The sequence below is a fragment of the Perna viridis genome, chromosome 2 (genome assembly GCF_037379345.1).
Source record: "Perna viridis isolate PV_CMFRI_1.1 ecotype Kerala chromosome 2, ASM3737934v1, whole genome shotgun sequence".
Taxonomy (NCBI): Eukaryota; Metazoa; Mollusca; class Bivalvia; order Mytilida; family Mytilidae; genus Perna; species Perna viridis.
Genome location: NC_142446.1, coordinates 885697 through 905387, shown reverse-complemented (window position 1 = coordinate 905387; position 19691 = coordinate 885697). Strand labels below are relative to the sequence as shown.

General features: G+C 34.5%; 1 protein-coding gene across 3 annotated transcripts in view; it reads right to left on the bottom strand.

Annotated features, from left to right (window-relative positions):
* LOC148623236 (AP-5 complex subunit mu-1-like) overlaps positions 1 to 19691 on the bottom strand; it is a 54809-nt gene that overhangs the window by 21193 nt on the left and 13925 nt on the right. For all 3 annotated transcript variants that reach the window (XM_088564956.1, XM_088564958.1, XM_088564957.1), the window contains exons 5-9: positions 19367 to 19439; positions 7166 to 7294; positions 6788 to 6868; positions 2991 to 3162; positions 1057 to 1184 (exon numbers count right to left, since the gene is read on the bottom strand). In XM_088564956.1, coding sequence (XP_088421082.1) covers positions 1057 to 1184; positions 2991 to 3162; positions 6788 to 6868; positions 7166 to 7294; positions 19367 to 19439 — 583 coding nt within the window. The remainder of the gene's footprint in view (positions 1 to 1056; positions 1185 to 2990; positions 3163 to 6787; positions 6869 to 7165; positions 7295 to 19366; positions 19440 to 19691) is intronic.

The window sequence follows — 19691 nt, the reverse complement described above, 5'->3', positions numbered from 1 at the left end:
ACGACGTATGCCAAACGCCAAGTGATGGCAATAACTCACATGGCCTATGGCCAGGTGAGCTAACAAGGTAAAATTAGCAAAATAAGGGCAATTAACTCCAAAATTATTACATCGATTATCTTGATATAGACCTGGAAGATAGATCTCATCGAGCAAAAAGGCCTAAGATGTCTTAAATTTCTTCTATCTGTTATGGTTTTTGAGACATAAACAGAAATATATGGTGATACCCCTTATGTTCTATTTTTAGTAACAGCAGCCGTGTATGAATAGAATTTTGTGAGTAGACATGCCAAGGATGATTGTCACCAAGTTTGATCTAATTCCCTTCTGTGGTTTCAGAGGAAAAGATTTTTAAAGAAAAGTTAACGACGGACGATGTTTGTTTGTTGGGGTTTAATGTCCGAGCAGCAATATTTCAGCTATATTCAGATGATGAACATGAAATCGATGATAAAATGAACATGAAATGATGATGAAATGAAAAAAAAGTATGGGACACAAGGATAATAGGGTCGACAAATTTTGATTGCCACTAGAAAAAAGGGGGGATGGGTAAGGTCGGGAAATTTAGCCTCCTGTGGCGGAGCACAAAGGTTCCTACTCCTATCGAATACCACAGCAGGGTTCTTTAATGTGAAAGGAACGTGACATCTTTCCCAACACGGTGCACCACTATGGTTTGCGGTCAGGTTTTCCATATTATAGCCCGACAACCCCAGCATGTAACATGCCAGGGGTATCCCATTCTACCACCAGGGGCACACATCCCAGTTGCTCTGTGGGCAGAGCACCTAACCCCTGGCTAGGTTTCTGAGCACTATTTAGTTGCCTTTTACGACAAGTTTAGCACTGCTGCAGGCCTATTCATGACAGACGACAGAGGACAATGACGAGGGATGCAAATTGATGAGAAAAGCTCACATAGCCTTGTAAGACAAGTGAGCTAAAAAGCAGATTCACTCAATATTGTTCAAGCTAAATAGATTTTAAGTATTCCCCAAACTTTATTTTGACAAAATCTGAATTTGAAAGGCCACCAATGATTAAACTTGCCTTCATTTCATAACAGCCAGAAACAGGAAGTTGCTGTAACCTTGGTACTGAGTAATGACATAATGTAAACATTTCAATGGGAGGTGTAAATCTTATTCTTCTTGAGTTTGGTCTTGTGTCTGTTGGAGCTAGAAAAATCAACCAAGATAAAATGATGAATTATTAGCTGCTAATTAGCCAATAATGTAGATTTTCTATCAACTCTCCATAAACATATGCATTTGTGTGAAAAATATCACAAATGTAGTCTTTTACTAAAAATTAGGATTGTTTTTGCCATGCTGACCACTATGGTGTATTTTCAGATCAAACATTCCCACCATAGACCCGGACAGGAAACCCTAGGGAATGACGATGACTGATAATGCTGGACACCAAGTTAAAAAATAATGAAACAATAATGTAAATGATAATCCCTGATTTTATTTTCACAATAATATCTACTTGGTTAAAGGGATTTTCAAAACCACAAAAAATGTAAGTACCTTTTTATTTTGAATCAAAATTTGACCCAATAAACTTGATATCCTACAATATTTGGGATATGGGGTTTCTAAGAATAAAAAAAAACAACTTATTATTCAGAACTTAATTCTTAACCCTTGTTTTGCTGCACCCAGACCTATTTGGGATTGGCCCTGGTTCCACTTTATTGGTTCTAGCAGTGTTAATCTTAGTTCAGGAAAGCATAATTAGTGTCCATCTGCAAGCAGAGTGAATGTGCTTTAAAATTAGGCTATCTGATTTAGAGTTTGTTAAAAAAAACTGACTTGAAAGCTGAAGGAAGAGATTTTTTAGGGAGTAGAGAATTAATCTGTAGTGCTCTATTTACCCCTGGAATCACCACCATTTCTACATCAATCCCTTGTACTACTTTTGGTTTATGTCAAACAGAGGCTTTTTTTTTACATGAGTGACCCTTCAGGGGACTCCTGACCCCCCCACTCGTCACTATCCAACTGTATTTGGCTTCAGTAGCCTTCACGGGGTACAGGCTAAAGGATGAATGTGCTTTGGCTCCTGTTTTTTACTCCACATGTAGCAAAAAATGGCCAGAAATGGACAAAAATGACCCTTTTCAAGTGACAGACCCATTTTAAGACTCAGTTAAATCAACTGCTTTTACTCTTTTTTCTGCCAAACATTTGGATTTGGAAACAAACTTTGTACACGAAAAACTGTGTTGATCACTTTGTAGTGGATTCAACCAAATTTCTTGCATTTTACAGAGTTCTTTCCTTTAACAATACACAAACGAGATGAAATTCACCATGAATCAGCATTCTATACAAATCTACAACAGATGTATCAGCACTCAGTACAAACCTAAACTAGATGTATCAGCACTCTGTACAAACATAAACTAGATGTATCAGCACTCTGTACAAACCTACACCAGATGTATCACCACTCTGTACAAACTTACACCAGATGTACCACCACTCTGTACAAACCTACACTAGATGTATCACCACTCTGTATAAACCTTCACCAGATGTATCACCACTCTGTACAAACCTTCACCAAATGTATCACCACTCTGTACAAACCTAAACTAGATATTTCACCATTCTGTACAAACCTAAACTAGATGTATCAGCACTCTGTACAAACCTTAACTAGATGTTTCACCATTCCGTACAAACCTAAACTAGATGTATCAGCACTCTGTACAAACCTACACTAGATGTATCAGCACTCTGTACAAACCTACACTAGATGTATCAGCACTCTGTACAAACCTAAACTAGATGTTTCACCATTCTGTACAAACCTACACTAGATGTATCAGCACTCTGTACAAACCTAAACTAGATGTATCAGCACTCTGTAAAAACCTACACTAGATGTATCAGCACTCTGTAAAAACCTACACTAGATGTATCAGCACTCTATACAAACCTACACTAGATGTATCAGCACTCTGTACAAACCTAAACTAGATGTATCAGCACTCTGTACACATGGATGAATGAGTATGTTATCTAAAGGTAATTTATCACTGGAAATATTCAAGGTAATGTCAGGAGCTATTCCTTCTAAATCCGCTTTACATGAAACAGTTCCATAAACATCCATATCATCACCAATATTTTCTCTCTTATACTGAAATTTTCATACAATTGTTATTTTGTAAAATAAAGTTATGCACTTAAAAGAAGTTACACTTACAGTCAAATATCTAAATATGAACAGTATATTCTAGTTGTTTTAGGTAAATATCAGGATTTTATAACTAAGCAAGACATACGAAACATAATTGGTGTAGTTAATAGCGGAACAATAAACATAGGAAATGTTCTCAAAGCTTTAAATGACCAAAGAGGTCAAATACTTCAACAGTTGGGGCAAGAATAGACACAACATTCAAGCTCTAAATTCAAATGTTTGACACAAATGGTGAAAGGATTTAATATTGGCAATTAGACATTAGAACTAAGCAATTTATATAAAGTATATGGAAATGCCTAAAAACATATTATGAATTTTTTAAAGTTTTTTTTACAATTTATGAAAGCTTTTGGTATTGCAAGTCTAATAAGACCGAACTATTAAAATCACACATGGGACTACAAAGAAATGGCCATTTTTATATCATGCCCCTCGTTGATATTTTCCCTGAATTACTGAAAATGACAATTATAGTCAACTTGTCATGCCATTTTGATATCTATGATAATTCAAGAAGTTGTAGTAGTTAATATCATTAATCATTATGAAAAAGGACAGATTTCAACAATTAATATCATGCCTATTTCATCACTGTGTGATTTTTAGTCTGTGCTGTATGAGCATTTGAGTACTTTGAATATCCCAAGCAGTGAAGTTTGGTATTTCAGGGATGACGTCAAGTTATGAGTCAGTTTTACTGATAAAAATCTTGTTACTATGTTGTTTTTTTACAATATCTTGCACAATGCATCTCTTAAACTATAGCCAGATTACCAATATCACTATACTGATATTATGTGAAAATGGAAATAATGACCAGGAAAAGCTATTTTCATCAAATTATGCATTTCTCTGAAATATGCCAAAATTTAGCTTATGGTCTCACTAACCACTTCTAGCGTTTCCATTACTTTACATGCTAAAAATGTAATTTTCAAAGTTTCACTGTGAATTCCCAGGACAAATGACATCTTAAAGTTGCATACCATTGCGAATCTTGGAAGATAAGGCTTTCAAAATCATTATGCTAATGGTACAATGATTGTAGAAATTCTTCACAAAATTTACTTGAATAAACAATATGTGAATAAGTAAATTACAAATACGATTTTTAAGTACACATTCTCAGCTTTATTTTGACTACTTTTGATCAGAATACACACAAATAATGCACTTACAATGCATAGATCTAGGTTCAGTATGTTTTTGGTACTACATAGGGGGGATGGCCATTTGACCCGGAAGTGGTTAGTAAGACCCTATTTTGGCCACTTTTTCGGAACTTATTCCCACACAGTTAATTTCCAACTGTTTCCAAGCCTAATGTTTGTGGGATAGAACTCAATGATACCATTTCATCAAAATTCACTCAGTTATACTTATTTTATATAGTGAAGTATATAAAATGCTTGTATTTTTGCCATTTTTTGGCCTCTAATTTCCTGAAAAAAATCAACAATTTCTATTTATGAAACCATGTAGTGAAATATAAACTGATTACTCAAGTCTATAAACCAGAAATATCAGTTTTTAGTGATTCCTTAACAGTGAAAGACGTAACTATTGTGGAAATATTATTGTTCTGGGGTACCAATTTTTGGGGTTTTTGTGGGTTTGCTAAACTATAAAGTTTGATTCCCAATGAAAAGGAAATATCCTACATTGTATTTGTTTGTATAATAGAGTTGTCAAATCCACAAATTCAAGAATCTATGAACTGATCATTTTCACCTAAACCACAAAAATTGGTACCCATGAATAAAAGAACTTTCATGGTAATTCCTGCCTGACCTTTGTATATGGAACCTTGAGAAACAATGTTATATAAATCCTGCCTGACCTTTGTGTATGGCTTGAGAAACAATATTACATAAATCCTGCCTGACTTCTGTGTTTTTTTAACCTAGAGAAACAATATTATATAAATCCTGCCTGACCATTGTGTATGGAACCTTGAGAAACAATATTATACAAATCCTGCCTGACCTTTGTGTATGGAACCTTGAGAATCAATATTATGCAAATCCCGCCTGACCTTTGTGTATGGAACCTTGAGAACAATATTATATAATTCCTGCCTGACATTTTTGTATGGAAGCTAGAGAAACAAGATTATTAAAATCCTGCCTGACCTTTGGGTATGGAACCTTGAGAAACAATATTATATAAATCCTGCCTGACCTTTCTGTATGGAACCTTGAGAAACAAGATTATTAAAATCCTGCCTGACCTTTGTGTATGGAACATTGAGAAACAATATTATATAAATCCTGCCTGACCTTTGTTTTTGGAACCTTGAGAAACAATATTATATAAATCCTGCCTGACCTTTCTGTATGGCTAAAGAAACAATATTATATAAATCCATAAACTTATATTTAAGTTATATAGTATTCTAAAATGTTCAGCTCCCATTTCCTATATGGATAAAGTATCAATCCAAACCTGTCTTTAATAGTATAGAACCTTTTCACATAAGTTTATCAAGATCTATCAACTAAAACTCAAGTTACTGTATGGCAAGTTACTTTGATCGGTGTAAAATATGACAATTTTGAGGCAAAAAAGTATCTGAAAAATTTTGGCATTTTTAATTTCAGGGAATGCTAAGTAGTGCACTAAGTAGTGGAATTTATTTTGGTGTTTTTGGAAAGACCGCTCAAATATGCCAAAATTAGCCCCAATGAAAACTACCCACTGTACAGTATCAAACAGAGTGGATGATGACAACAATGATGGAGCTTACAACCTCCCACAACTCAATCTAAAATGAAAATAAAAAATTCAACAAACTTTTTATAGACTGTCAGACAATCACAATAAAGAGCTGTGTTAAGTTTTAAGGATTTCACACAAATCTTCTCAATTAATTGAAGTTTGTCTTATTGCATCTTGAAATGAACGAATTAATTCTTGAAAAATAGGTAAATAAAAATACCATTTTAATTTTTATTTACCTATTTTTCAAGAATTAATTTCTTTACCTGGTCCATGCTCACAGTTTTTAGTGGAGTCCGAGTTGCTCATTTGCTTTTGTTACTTTGTATGTTATGTTCCTTGTTGTGTATGTCTGTTTTTTATGTCTGGTCTTTGTCCCTGGATTACATTCTTTTGATTACCGCTATAACCTTGGTACCCTTGGTTACTCTTTTATCATAAACATATGTTTCTCATGTTTTTCATAGTCTGACAGCTTTTTTTTTTCCTGGAGATATTTGGCTTAGCACCAATAATTGATGTTTGTCTTATTACATAGGACTAAACGTATGAAAAAGGTATGGTTTTCATACACATTAGAAAAAAACCTTTTGTTTCCATGTGATTTTATAGGCATAAAAACATAAATTTCCATATTGGTCCTAAACATATGCTATTATTTCAGTTACTATATGTCCTTTGTTGTGAATGTCTGTTTTCCATGTCTGGTCTTTGTCCCTTGATTACTCTTCCTATATATTTTTAAACATATGAAAACACATGTTGCGATTTTTCCTGTAAGACTCCAGATACAGTGCCATATATATAATTGTTCCCCCTATAGGTGGATGTGTTTAACTACCAATACAGCCTTAATAAACTCTGTAACAGCCAAATAAATTGTGTTTTTCCCTTTATGTAGTATAGGCTTCCATGCTGCTTGCTGAAATTAAAAAAAAACCCCAATATTTTAAGGAAAAAATGCATGCCTGTTTATAAAGTCAAAATGTGATGGATAGTTTAAAGAACCTCATTACTTTGTAAATACAATGTAGTACAAATGTTACAAATATTATGAAACCAATCAAAACATGTGGAATGTTTAAGTATAACAATAACGTGAGTGTATGTTATTGAACCCTTATCAGAATGGCTTAAAAAATATCCTATTGTGTATTTTTTTAACTAACTAGTTGTAAAATAAAATAAAACTGGGTTAATATTTGTCCAACATGTTTACCTTCTGGGAGAGTAGACTAGATTTACATGAAAGTTTGGACACAACAGAACCTAAATTGATATCAACTATTTTGCCTAATGGTACTGCTACATTCAGCATGCTGTAGAATTCTGTATTTCTCTGGGTAATCTTAAAAGATAAAAATACACTGTCATCATATTTCCCTATATTAATCCACAAACCAATAATTATGTAATTTTACCCAAAACAAAATGTCAGGACCCAGTTATATTACAGTCACTAAGTTGTAAGTATATTCTCAGTTAAACAGAGAATGGCATGTAAATCAGTCACACTAGTGAAACAGAGATTGGCATGTACATCAGTCACCATAGTGAAACAGAGATTGGCATGTACATCTGTCACCATAGTGAAACAGAGATTGGCATGTACATCAGTCACCATAGTGAAACTGAGATTGGCATGTACATCAGTCACACTGGTGAAACAGAGATTGGCATGTACATCAGTCACCACAGTGAAACTGAGATTGGCATGTACATCAGTCACACTAGTGAAACAGAAATTGGCATGTACATTTGTCACCATAGTGAAACAGAGATGGATATGTACATCTGTCACCATAGTGAAACAGAGAATGGCATGTTCATCAGTCACCATAGTGAAACAGAGATTGGCATGTACATCAGTCACCATAGTAAAACAGAGATTGGCATGTACATCAATCACCATAGTAAAACAGAGATTGGCGTGTACGTCAGTCACCATAGTGAAACAGAGACAGATATGTACATAAGTAATTACAGTGAAATAAAGAAAGACGTGTTCATCAGTCACCACACTGACACAGACATGTAAACATACATCTGTCATCACAGTGACACAGAGATATCATGTACATCAGTCACTATAGTGACACTGAGATGAACAAATACATCAGTCACCATAGTGAAACAGAGATGGCCATGTACATCAGTCTCCACGGCGAAACAGTCACCATAGTGAAACAGAGATGGCCATTTAAATCAGTCACCATAGTGAAGATTTGGGGATAGTGACCTGGCATTAAACAATCTGATTCAGTTAACAACATTAGAGGACTATACGATGAAACTAGATCTGCATTTTATAGAACTATTAAACAGATTATAAAGTTGGAAAAAAATTTTTGACCTGTCCTTAAGTTGTCGTCTGGAAACAACTTACAGGTGAAAACAATGTTTAAAACTGCATTATAAGAAAATGCATAATTGGTATCCACTGAAAACTAAACTATATCTGTATTTTATAACAATTACAAAATATAAAATGTTGGAAAGAAATCCCCTGATAATTTCTCAAGTTACCATCTAGAAACCATCAATGGATGGACAGATAAATATATGGGTGGTAGGACACCTGTCTACAACAACTAAATATCACAGTATACCCTGCCACTACACGATCACAGTATACTCTGCTACTACATGATCACAGTATACCCTGCAACTACATGATCACAGTCATTCTCCCAAGTCAGGGTTTTGAGTCCACTCTAGCTCCCTCAAACCCTGGACATCACTCATTCATATTTAGTGGGTATCGTCCAGCCAATTCCGATTGGTTGCTTCTCTGGGTGAGAAGCACCCATGAAAATCGATTTAACATAAAATGTCTGTGGAAAGGTAAACAATAATACGAGGTAATGGACGATCCGATATAGTAACTGAAAGTTGTATGATGTCACAAATGATGCAATATGAGCAAAAATGATAATTGTAGATTCTGTGTGGAGTCTTTACTGAAAAAAATGACGTTATGTGTAGCCACTTTGTAAGTTATATCGAAAGAGTAATCAAGGGAACCAAGGTTATAGCGGTAATCAAAAGAATGTAATCCAGGGACAAAGACCAGACATGGAAAACAGACATACACAACAAAGAACATAAAGTAACTAAAATCATACATACAAAGAAACAAAAGTAAATGAGCAAGTCGAGCATGGACCAGGTGCACCGGTAGGGTAAGCGTCCTCTGCTTTTCTAGAAACACCCGCCGAGTTGCTCATAAAAAGTCAAGTCCGGGGTAGACAAACGAGGAAAGGAAAACTATGACCCGTTGAATAAATCAGTTTTCATGGTGCTGATGGATACACCATAACGATCCACGAGTTCATGATGACGACCATAAAACTTCTGTAGTGATGACTTCAATCTTGTAGCAACATAACCCTGTTCCAGAAGCCTATTTGTTAGAGTTCTAGCGCGATACAAAAAGTCTGCGTAGTTTCGGCAAGCCCTGGCATAACGTATGAGTTGTGATATGAACACTCCATACGCAGGAGCCCAAGGGATGTTGCCACAGATTAAAGGAAAGTTGACAATTCTGAATGAAAAGTCATCATGTTTGTCGTAAAGTTTGGTCAATAGTTTTCCTTTACCATCGATTTCTAAGTATAGGTTAAGATATGAGGCTGACTGCACAGTGTCTGTAGTATCCTTTATCTAAAGTTCTTTTGGGTAGATGCAATGTATCAAATCCCCGAAATTAGGATTGTTTGAAGATAATACGTCATTTATATAACGGAAACTGAGATTGAAGGATCTAGCTAAACAATATTCTTTCTTTCTGATCAGATCAGCTATAAAGTCAGTCTCATAAGAGTGAAGGAATAGGTCAGCTAGTAAAGGAGTACAATTTGTTCCAATTGGAATGCCGACCGTTTGTTGAAAAACACGTCCACCACACTGGACAAATATGTTAAATTAAAAATTCCAGCATTTTGTAAACATCTTCCTCTGTATATTTGGAAGATGATTTGGAATTATTTCTTACAAAGTATGAGGAATCTCTACCAAGAACTATATATTTGTATCTAGGTGTACCATCTTTTTTGGAAAAACAACGATGTATAATGTTTTTAAGTCGGGATTTTAACTGAGTATGGGGAATAGAAGTATACAGTGTTGTAAAATCATAGGTTTGATGCTATTATGTTCAGATAATAGTCTTGAACTGATTGTCTCCAAAAGATCTTTCGAATTTTTCAGGATCCACATTGAATTAATACCACTACGGGAGTAACAAGTGTTGTGGTAGGACAGTAGACCCTCTTTGACAGTTGTGAGTATAGAAGTTAAAAGTTTTGAAAGAGGTTTGGTGGTACATTTTGCAGATCCAGCTATGAAACGTTGTTTGTATGGATTCTTGTGAAGTTTAAGAATCCAGTACATAGACGGTAAATCACAATCATCGTCCTTGGTAGAGAGACCAAAAGAGGATAGTACAGATTTATGGTTTTTGAAATTCTATTATGTGTGATTCGATTGGATTTTGGATCCAATTTAAATTTAAGTAACTCACTAGATGGCGCTGGACGATACCCGCTAAATATGAATGAGTGATGTCAGGGGTTTGAGGGAGCAAGAGTGGACTCAAAACCCTGACTTCGGAGGATGGATCACAGTATACCCTGCTAATACATGATCACAGTATACCCTGCAACTACATAATCAAAATATACCTCACCACTACATAATCACAGTATACCCTGTTAATACATGATCACAATATATCTTGCCACTACATGATCACAGTATACCCTGCTACTACATGATCACAGTATACCCTGCTAATACATGATCACAGTATATCCTACTAATACATGATCACAGTATAACCTGCTACTACGTGATCACAGTATACCCTGTTAATACATAATCACAGTATATCTTGCCACTACATGATCACAGTATACCCTGCTAATAAATGACCACAGTATAACCTGCTATTATATAATCACAGTATACCCTGCTACCACATGATCACAGTATACCTCACCACTACGTGATCACAGTATACCTCACCACTATGTGATCACAGAATACCCTGCTACTATGTGATCATGGTATACCTTGCTAACACATGATCACAATATATCCTGCTACTACATAATCACAGTATACCCTGCTACTACAAGATCACAGTATATCCTGCTACTACATGATTACAGTATACCTTGCCACAGTATACCTCACCACTACATAATCACAGTATATGTAAAATCATGAAAAGTTCTTGAAATCTTGAAAGTATGGACATTCATAAGCTTGACACATATCTTAATCTTATCCTATTTATTTTTATTCCCCATTTATATAATCCAGATTATTAACAAAACAACATATGTATTAAAATATAAGACAGACCTAAAAGACAGACTTTAAAACAAGCCATATCAAAATCAATAAATAATTTGAAAAATGGTTGAAAATTGCATCTTTTAACTTCCAAATTAATTTGGATGAAAATCTAAAACTGCAGAAAAAGTAAACATCCTAAACCATCAATTTCAGTCAGTCACCAGACAGAAGACAAAGGACACTATTCCATCACTGAATATTACCACTCCAGGCATTGTTAAACTTCTTAATAAAAATCAACCCACACGAAGCTTCTGGTCCAGACAATATAAATGGTCAGAAGAACATAACACCAATACTGCAATTAATTTATACAAAATCTTTTGAAACTGGAGAAACACACTCAGACCAGAAACATGCAAACAAACCAGCTTTCAAACATCAAGCAGTTCATTATAGGCCTGTTTCCTTAACTTGCATTAACTGCAAATTAATGGAAAACATTGTCACAAAACATATACAGAATCACATGAAACAAATAACATACAGAATGATCTTCAACAGGGTTTCCGACATTTCAGGCTCACATGAAACTCAGTCATTCTCCTTCATTCAAGAATTGTCTGAAACTGACAAAAAACATTCAAACTGATCTAATAATTATGGATTTTGCAAAAGCTTTTGAACTGTACATCTCTACCAGTCACTAACAAGAGGCTTTCAGGAATCTGAATCGCTCACCTGGTTGAATTTTGCCTTTAAAAGGGCAATAATTTAAACAAGTGTTCAATAATGTTGACTCAAGAAAACTTTGATAAGACTTATCATGAGGATCATTTCAGCAATTCTTGAAGTCAAGGACGAGCATGCAACAAGATGTTAGACATAAAAGGTCTCCGTAAAAATATGGATTTCCTCAGGACTGAATGATACTTTAGATGTGTAACATCAAGTTATAAGGATAAAAGTATGTATTAATCGATATATTACAAGGAAAAGACCAACAAAAACAATTTAAATAGACAATAACTTGATAAACATTTCGTGAACAGTCGAAGGTCAAAATGGGTGATACAAACATGGCTGATTCTTTGACAGAAAAGATACAAGATAGCCTTTCATCTTTTTTACAACCCACCCCTGAAACTCCATCATAACTAGGAATCACCAGTGGAAATAATAGAGTTATCCCTGACAGTCCTGATGCTTTGCCTGCCACACAAAAACAAACCCAACGACAAACTTGGCGTCGCAACTCGATCAGTGATCTCAGAGAACTTGGTCTGGACAAAAAATCGTCTGTTAGAAAAACTTTTGCTGAAAAAATTATAGATGCTTTAACAAGCAAAGAGGTACTGAGTTCAATTATTCTGATTTGTTCTTGCTAATACATTAACAGAGACACATTGAAGAGGAGGTTCATAAAAGGGTTAGTAAAGAAGTAAAACTCCTCAAAGAACAAACAGATGAACAAGCACAAACACAAGAAAATCAAAATCAGAAAATTACTAGGCAGCTTATAGACATATCACGTCTTCAAAGGTCAGCTGTAGATACCATCAAGTGCGAATGAACATGACAAGAACTTGGAGTACCGTCAATCCAGAATTACTGATCTCGAGTATAGACTTGAAAATCAGGAGCATTATTTGCGCAGGACCAGCCTCCGATTTCACAAGATCAATGTACCTGTAGACGAGAAGGGTTGAATCGTCCACCCAATTGATACAGACAATCTTGTCCTAAACATTATAAATAACAAACTTAAACTAAAGAACATAACACTAAATGATATAGGTCGGTCACATGTCATAGGAAAAAGTGCGAAATGGAAAATCACAGATAATTGTTTGTTTCATTTCATATCGTACTAGAAACTTAGTATATACAAATAAGTCTCAGCTAAAGGGTGACGACAATGGAATCTACATAACTGAAAATCTAACTCAATTCAGAACAAATCTGGTTCAAAAACTATCAAAGTTGAAGTATGAAAAATTAATTGAAGCTTATTGGACATTTGATGGCCGCATCTATGTTAAAAAACTAAAGAAAGCAGTAGACTAGTAATCCGTGGTTATGATGACATCAATGATTTAATTGACTCAATAGATCGCCCAAGACATTCAGTACCTGATTTTGACTACAACAGTCTGGTCGCCTTATCCTATTACATGTATTACTTTATCTTAAAAAGTTTCAGAACTACTAATCATATTTATTCTCTGTTGTTCGAATTTTTAAAGTTTTATGTCCCTATGTTACCTCGTTAGTGTACATGTGTGTTATGTCCCTATGCTACCTCGTTAGTGTGTGTTTGATCATGATCTATGTTATACACAATATTTACGCAAATGATGATTGAACTAAAAAAATCAGCTAGGGCGGAGTTCCGCCCAACAGTAAGATATAACATAGCATGCAAATATTGTTTGTCTAGACTTTGAAAACTGGTCATACAGGTTTTTCATGGTCAACTGGTTTTCAATTTTTAATTTCAATTATATCATATCAATCAATAGATTATTGGATTCTTTTCTTCTTCAATTTAATACTCGTTTTCATATCCACTTTTTTTTCGCGCTAAATCCTACTCCATCAAAGTCCGCTTTATAACAATATAATAATTGTGGGTATGACGAATGTTATGCAAATCATAAACTGAAAAAGTCTACTTAAACGTTGTTTGTTTTGGATTGCTGCTAGACTATCCGAAATGTATCATAGGCTCAGAGCCTCTGATGAAGAGTTCGTCAAAAATATCAATCCAGACAGACTGCATCACATTGTTCAACGCCATTACTAGTTTAAAGCAGTATCCTGAAGATTATATTTTCATTTTCTTTGTTTGATAAGATTTTATTTATCTTGTGTAAACTTTTCAAACTTCTATGAAGTATAAAGCACAACTATATAAATATTTAATTTATTTTTTTCATATTTATGTTACCGAGGGCTCCCAATTTCCTTATTGTTTCACTTCCATGCCTCACTTTTACATGTTATCATTTCTCTTCTCCTTAATGTATATTCAGAGATATAGGGCGGCTACAGGTCAGTTTAACTGTATAAGAATTAAACAAAATGGATTTCTTAGTAAAATTGTTTGTTTGTTGGGGTTTAACGCCTGAGCAGCAATATTTCAGCTATATTCAGGCGATGAACATGAAGTGGATGATAAAATGAACATGAAATGATGATGAAATGAAAAATGGGATGGGACAATGGATAATGGGGTCGAGAAATTTTGATTCCCACTGGAAATAGGGAGAGGTGGGTAGGGTCGGGCAATTTAGCCTCCTGTGGCGGAGCCCTATGGTTTCTACTCCGGGAAAATACCACAGCAGGGTTTTTTAACGTGCAAGGAACGTGGCATCTTTCCCAACACGGTGCACCACTATGGTTTGCGGTCAGGTTTTCCGTATTATAGCCTGACAACCCCAGCATGTAACACGCCAGGGGTACCCCATTCCACCACCTGGGGTACACATCCCAGTTGCCCTGTGGGCAGAGCGCTTAGCCCCCGGTTAGGTATCTGAGCACTATTTAGTCGTCTTTTACGACAAGCTTAGCGCTGCTGCAGGCCTATTCTTTTAACACCCGGACCTGTACAGGGCTCTTAGTAAAATAAATAAATTTTATTTCGATATATTTAAGGTTAACCTGCAATTTACTTTAATGGTCTTGGCACTCACCTTACTGCAATCAACTTTACCAAATATTGACATTGTTTTTCTGCTGTTTGTTCTACATTTTATTCTCATAGTCGGGAATATCGAAAATAATCCAGGTCCATCATATGCAGAAAATAGAAGCGAAAATCACTTACCAATTTGTAACTTGAATATTCGAAGTTTACGACAGAGACTTGATTTCACGGATAACTGATATATTGGTACTGACTGAATAACACTTAGATCACAGTATTTCAAACGATGAAATTTTTCTTGATAACTTTTCAAATAATATAATCCGAAAAGACCGCAACTGTTATGGAGAAAGAGTAATCAAGGGAACCAAGTTTATAGCGGTAATCAAAAGAATGCAATCCAGGGACAAAGACCAGACATGGAAAACAGACATACACAACAAAGAACATAAAGTAACTAAAATCATACATACAAAGTAATAAGGTGGAGGTGGTCTTTTAATTTACTCCAAAGAAAACATTCTTATCAAACGAATCCCACAACTTGAAAATAGCATTGATGAAACTTTATGGGTAGAATTTGGAGCCAAAGGTAAAAAAAATATCCTATGCGCTGCATATAAGCCTCCGTCAACTAACTCTGATCTATTCTTTACACGATTAAATCATGCAATAGAATTCAGTTACCAATTAAGCAAAAATCTTGTATTTACAGGCGACCTCCTAAATCACAATAACAATAAACTAATAGATACAATTAATCTGTTTTTACAAATATATTTAAAAATATTATTACAAAGCCAACTAGAGTCACTGACGATGTAGCTCTCTGCCTTACCCAATTATTATCAGTGACACTATGCCGTGTAGCTATTCTCATGTTTTTGATATTCCACGTCAAATATCACATCACAATGCCTGTATTTCATTTGTAAACTGCCCTGAAAAATCCAACCGGACATACAAGCGAGAAGTCTGGCCCTACGATAAGATAGATAAAGAAAATTTGAAAATAGGCTTGATCAAACTGATTGATTAAAATTACTTCCTATATATGAAGATGTGAATGAGATTTGTAAAATATTACTGTCGAATTGAATTTCTTGAGACTGTAAGAGATTGTATACCGACAAAGCTCATAACGATATGCAAACGTGATAAATCCTGGTGCAACAGTGAAATTAGAAGAGAAATTCGGAAACGAGATCGGTATAGAAAATCGGCACTGAAATAGAAATGTGATAGGGATATTGCTAGGTACGAACAGCAAAGAAACAAGGTCAATAATATGAAGAAAAATGCGAAAGAAAAATTTGAACAAAATTTAGATAACATGATTTTGGAAAATACAACTTCCCCAAATTTCCTATTGGAAAATAATGAAAATGTTGATTAAATCAAATTAAGGATATTCCTCCACTTCGAGATACTGTTTTTAATCCAGGAGATGATGATTATATGTATGATGATATAAGTAAGTGTACCCTTCTTAATCAATATTTTTCATCTATATCAAAGCTTGATTTCGATGATAAAATTTTATTGAAACCTTACATATAGAAAAAAAAGTGAAATAGTTGATATTATAAAAATATTAAATCCAAATAAAGCATGTGGTCCAGATATTGAAAGTCATAAAATGCTCAAAATATGTCCAGAAAAAAATAGAAATTCCTCTTCAAATCATATTCAATAAATCCATCCATCAATGCATATTTCCATCTGAATGGAAAATTGCCAATGTTAGTCCGATATTTCAGGGTGACAATTTATTACAATCAAACTATCGACCGACATCGCTAATAAGTTGTGTTGGCAAAGTCATGGAAAGGATTATATACAAGCATGTTTACAATCATCTTGTCTCTAACTCTTTGATATATAAGTACCAATCACAATCAGGGTTTTTACCCAAATATTCTACAGTTCATCAACTTCTTGAAATGTATAACTGTATACTTGACTCTGTAGAAAAGAAAGAAATTAATTGTTTTGTCTTTTGCGATTTTTCTAAAGCTTTTGATAAGGTTTGGCATAATGGGCTTCTAAAGAAATTACAGGCTTATGGCATAAGGAATGATTTATTTCGTTGGTTTGAGAGTTATCTTGATTCAAGGAAACAAAGAGTTGTTTTAAATGCGTTTGAGTCTCTTTTATGTAGCGTATCTGCGGGTGTGCCGCAAGGTTATGTTTCAGATCCCCTGTTATTCATAATATATACATATATATATATCGAATAAAATTCCAACATGACTAGATATTTCATTTTGTATTTCACACATTTCACAAGTACTTTCACTGAAATACAAAATGAAATATTTAGTATATGTATTCATTCACCTAAAGATTTGCGCAAGCAGTGAAAGTACTTGTGAAATATGTGAAATACAAAATGAAATATTTAGTATATGTATTCATTCACCTGAAGATCTGCGCAAGCAGTGAAAGTATTTGTGAAATATGTGAAATACAGGATTTCTATTATTGAACGATATATATATATATATATAAATGACATTTCTGAGGACATAACTTCGTTATGTAGATTAATTACAGATGACACTTCGTGTAATTATTCTGACCAAACCTATGAGCATATCAAAACAGTAATTAATCAGATCTCCAGGAGTTGAATGACTGGTGAAAGCAATGGCGAATGTCATTCAATCCAGATAAAATGTTCTCAAATGTAGAAATTCCAGATATAACGTTTACTCACAACGATGTTGATATTCCCATTACCAACTGCCATAAGCACCTCGGAGTAACATTCAGTGATGGCACAAAATGGAACCTCCATATTGAAAATATTGTAACAAATGTAAAGAAGCATCTAAATGTTTTGAGAAGATTGAAATACCAGTTATGTAGAACTAACTTGGAAAAATTATATCTAGTGTATATAAGGCCTTTATTCGAATATGCTTCTGAAGTCTGGGATAACAGTGGTTCTGGAAACGCTTCTAAATTAAAACAACTCCAGTTGGAAGCATTAAGAATTGCTACAGAATTGCCAGTATTTACTAAATTAGAAATTTGTATTCCGAAATTCGGTGGGAATCTTTGGCTAATAGACGCATGTATAGAAGGTTACAAATGTTTTATAAAATACAAAATCAACATACATCTGAATATTTAACTAGACTCACTCCTGCTAAGGTCCAAAGTTTAAGCACTTATCCATTTCGTAATGGCGATGATATTATTCTACCTTATTGTCGACTCTCTATTACAAATAATTCTTTCATTTCACCAACAATTAGGCAATGGAATAGTCTTGATCCAAATATACGAAATTCTAATTCAATTGTTGTTTTCAAACATGCAATAAGAGGTACCGTGTATTATGACCATGTAGTGCAAGACATTACTCTTATGGCCCTAGGAAATTGAATATAATCTTAAAACAGATTTATTCAACGGGCCATAGTTTTCCTTTCCTCGTTTGTCTACCCCGCACTTGACTTTTTATGAGCAACTCGGCGGGTGTTTCTAGAAAAGCAGAGGACACTTACCCTACCGGTGCACCTGGTCTATGCTCCTAGTTTTTTGGTGAAGTCCGAGTTGCTCATTTACTTTTGTTGCTTTGTATGTATGGTTTTGGTTACTTTATGTTATTTGTTGTGTATGTCTGTTTTCCATGTCTGGTCTTTGTCCCTGGATTACATTCTTTTGATTACCGCTATAACCTTGGTTCCAATGATTACTCTTTCTTAACTCAAGTGAGATGTTCGGCATCATTTCTTAACTTTGACTTGTACATAGCCAAACTTATTTCGGACCCTACCTGTAGATGTGGTTCAGGAAATAAAGATGTAAAACATTTTTTCTTTGAATGTAGAAAATATAATGATTATAGAATAGAACTTTTTGACAATTTGCACTGGCTACCTATTGAGATGACTATAGATATACACATGCTTACCTGTGGTAATTCTGAACTTTCATATGATCAAAATGTAAGAACATTTAAATAAATAACATCGTTCATTTCTAGCACTTATCTTTTGGCCTATTTTGCAGTAAATATTTATTTATTTTTTGTCCACATATGCAACAGTATACAATAATCAAAGATCTGATTGAATACTGTATACCTAAAGGAGAGAGGTGCACAATAGGAATATGTAATGAAGAGTATGTGCAAGTTTCATTAAATAACATTCAGTAGTGTGGGAAAAGTTATGGGTAAGATTTGGTACCCCTATGCATAATGGATGGAAGGAAGGAAATACAGACAGAAGGAGGATGGACATTCCTATCACTTTGGCAGCACTGCCTGTAAACGAGCACAGTATTTCTTTTTTACAAGTAATTTTATGTATATCTGAAGATTTCACTCCACAGGACACAAACTCGTACCTCTGTTGTTAACAGCAAATAACAATGTTTTTTTCACCTTGACTTTTAGTTTTAACGTTGAAGATCAGAAAACATATTTTCAGATGTGACAATAGTAAAGGCGGTTACCTCATTTTCTGTGTTCTGTCTGAAAAAATCTGCTAAACCAGACAACAATGTAAATCCAAGTGTCACACCTGCTCTGCAAAGATAAAATTTGTTCAGTATAAGATTAAATGTCCTTTTAAAGGCATTTATTTGTGTATAAATTGTACTAATTAACTCACCATCTAAAATAATATGTGAAGGACTTATGAAATATTTGTAAGTGACCAGTTATTCCTTAAAAAAATAGCTTTGTGGGGTACAGCTAGATATGCCTGAAAAGGACCCAATACTCAAACCTAGTAAAGCTCTCAGCTTTGTGGAGCACAGCTAGATATGCCTGAAAAGG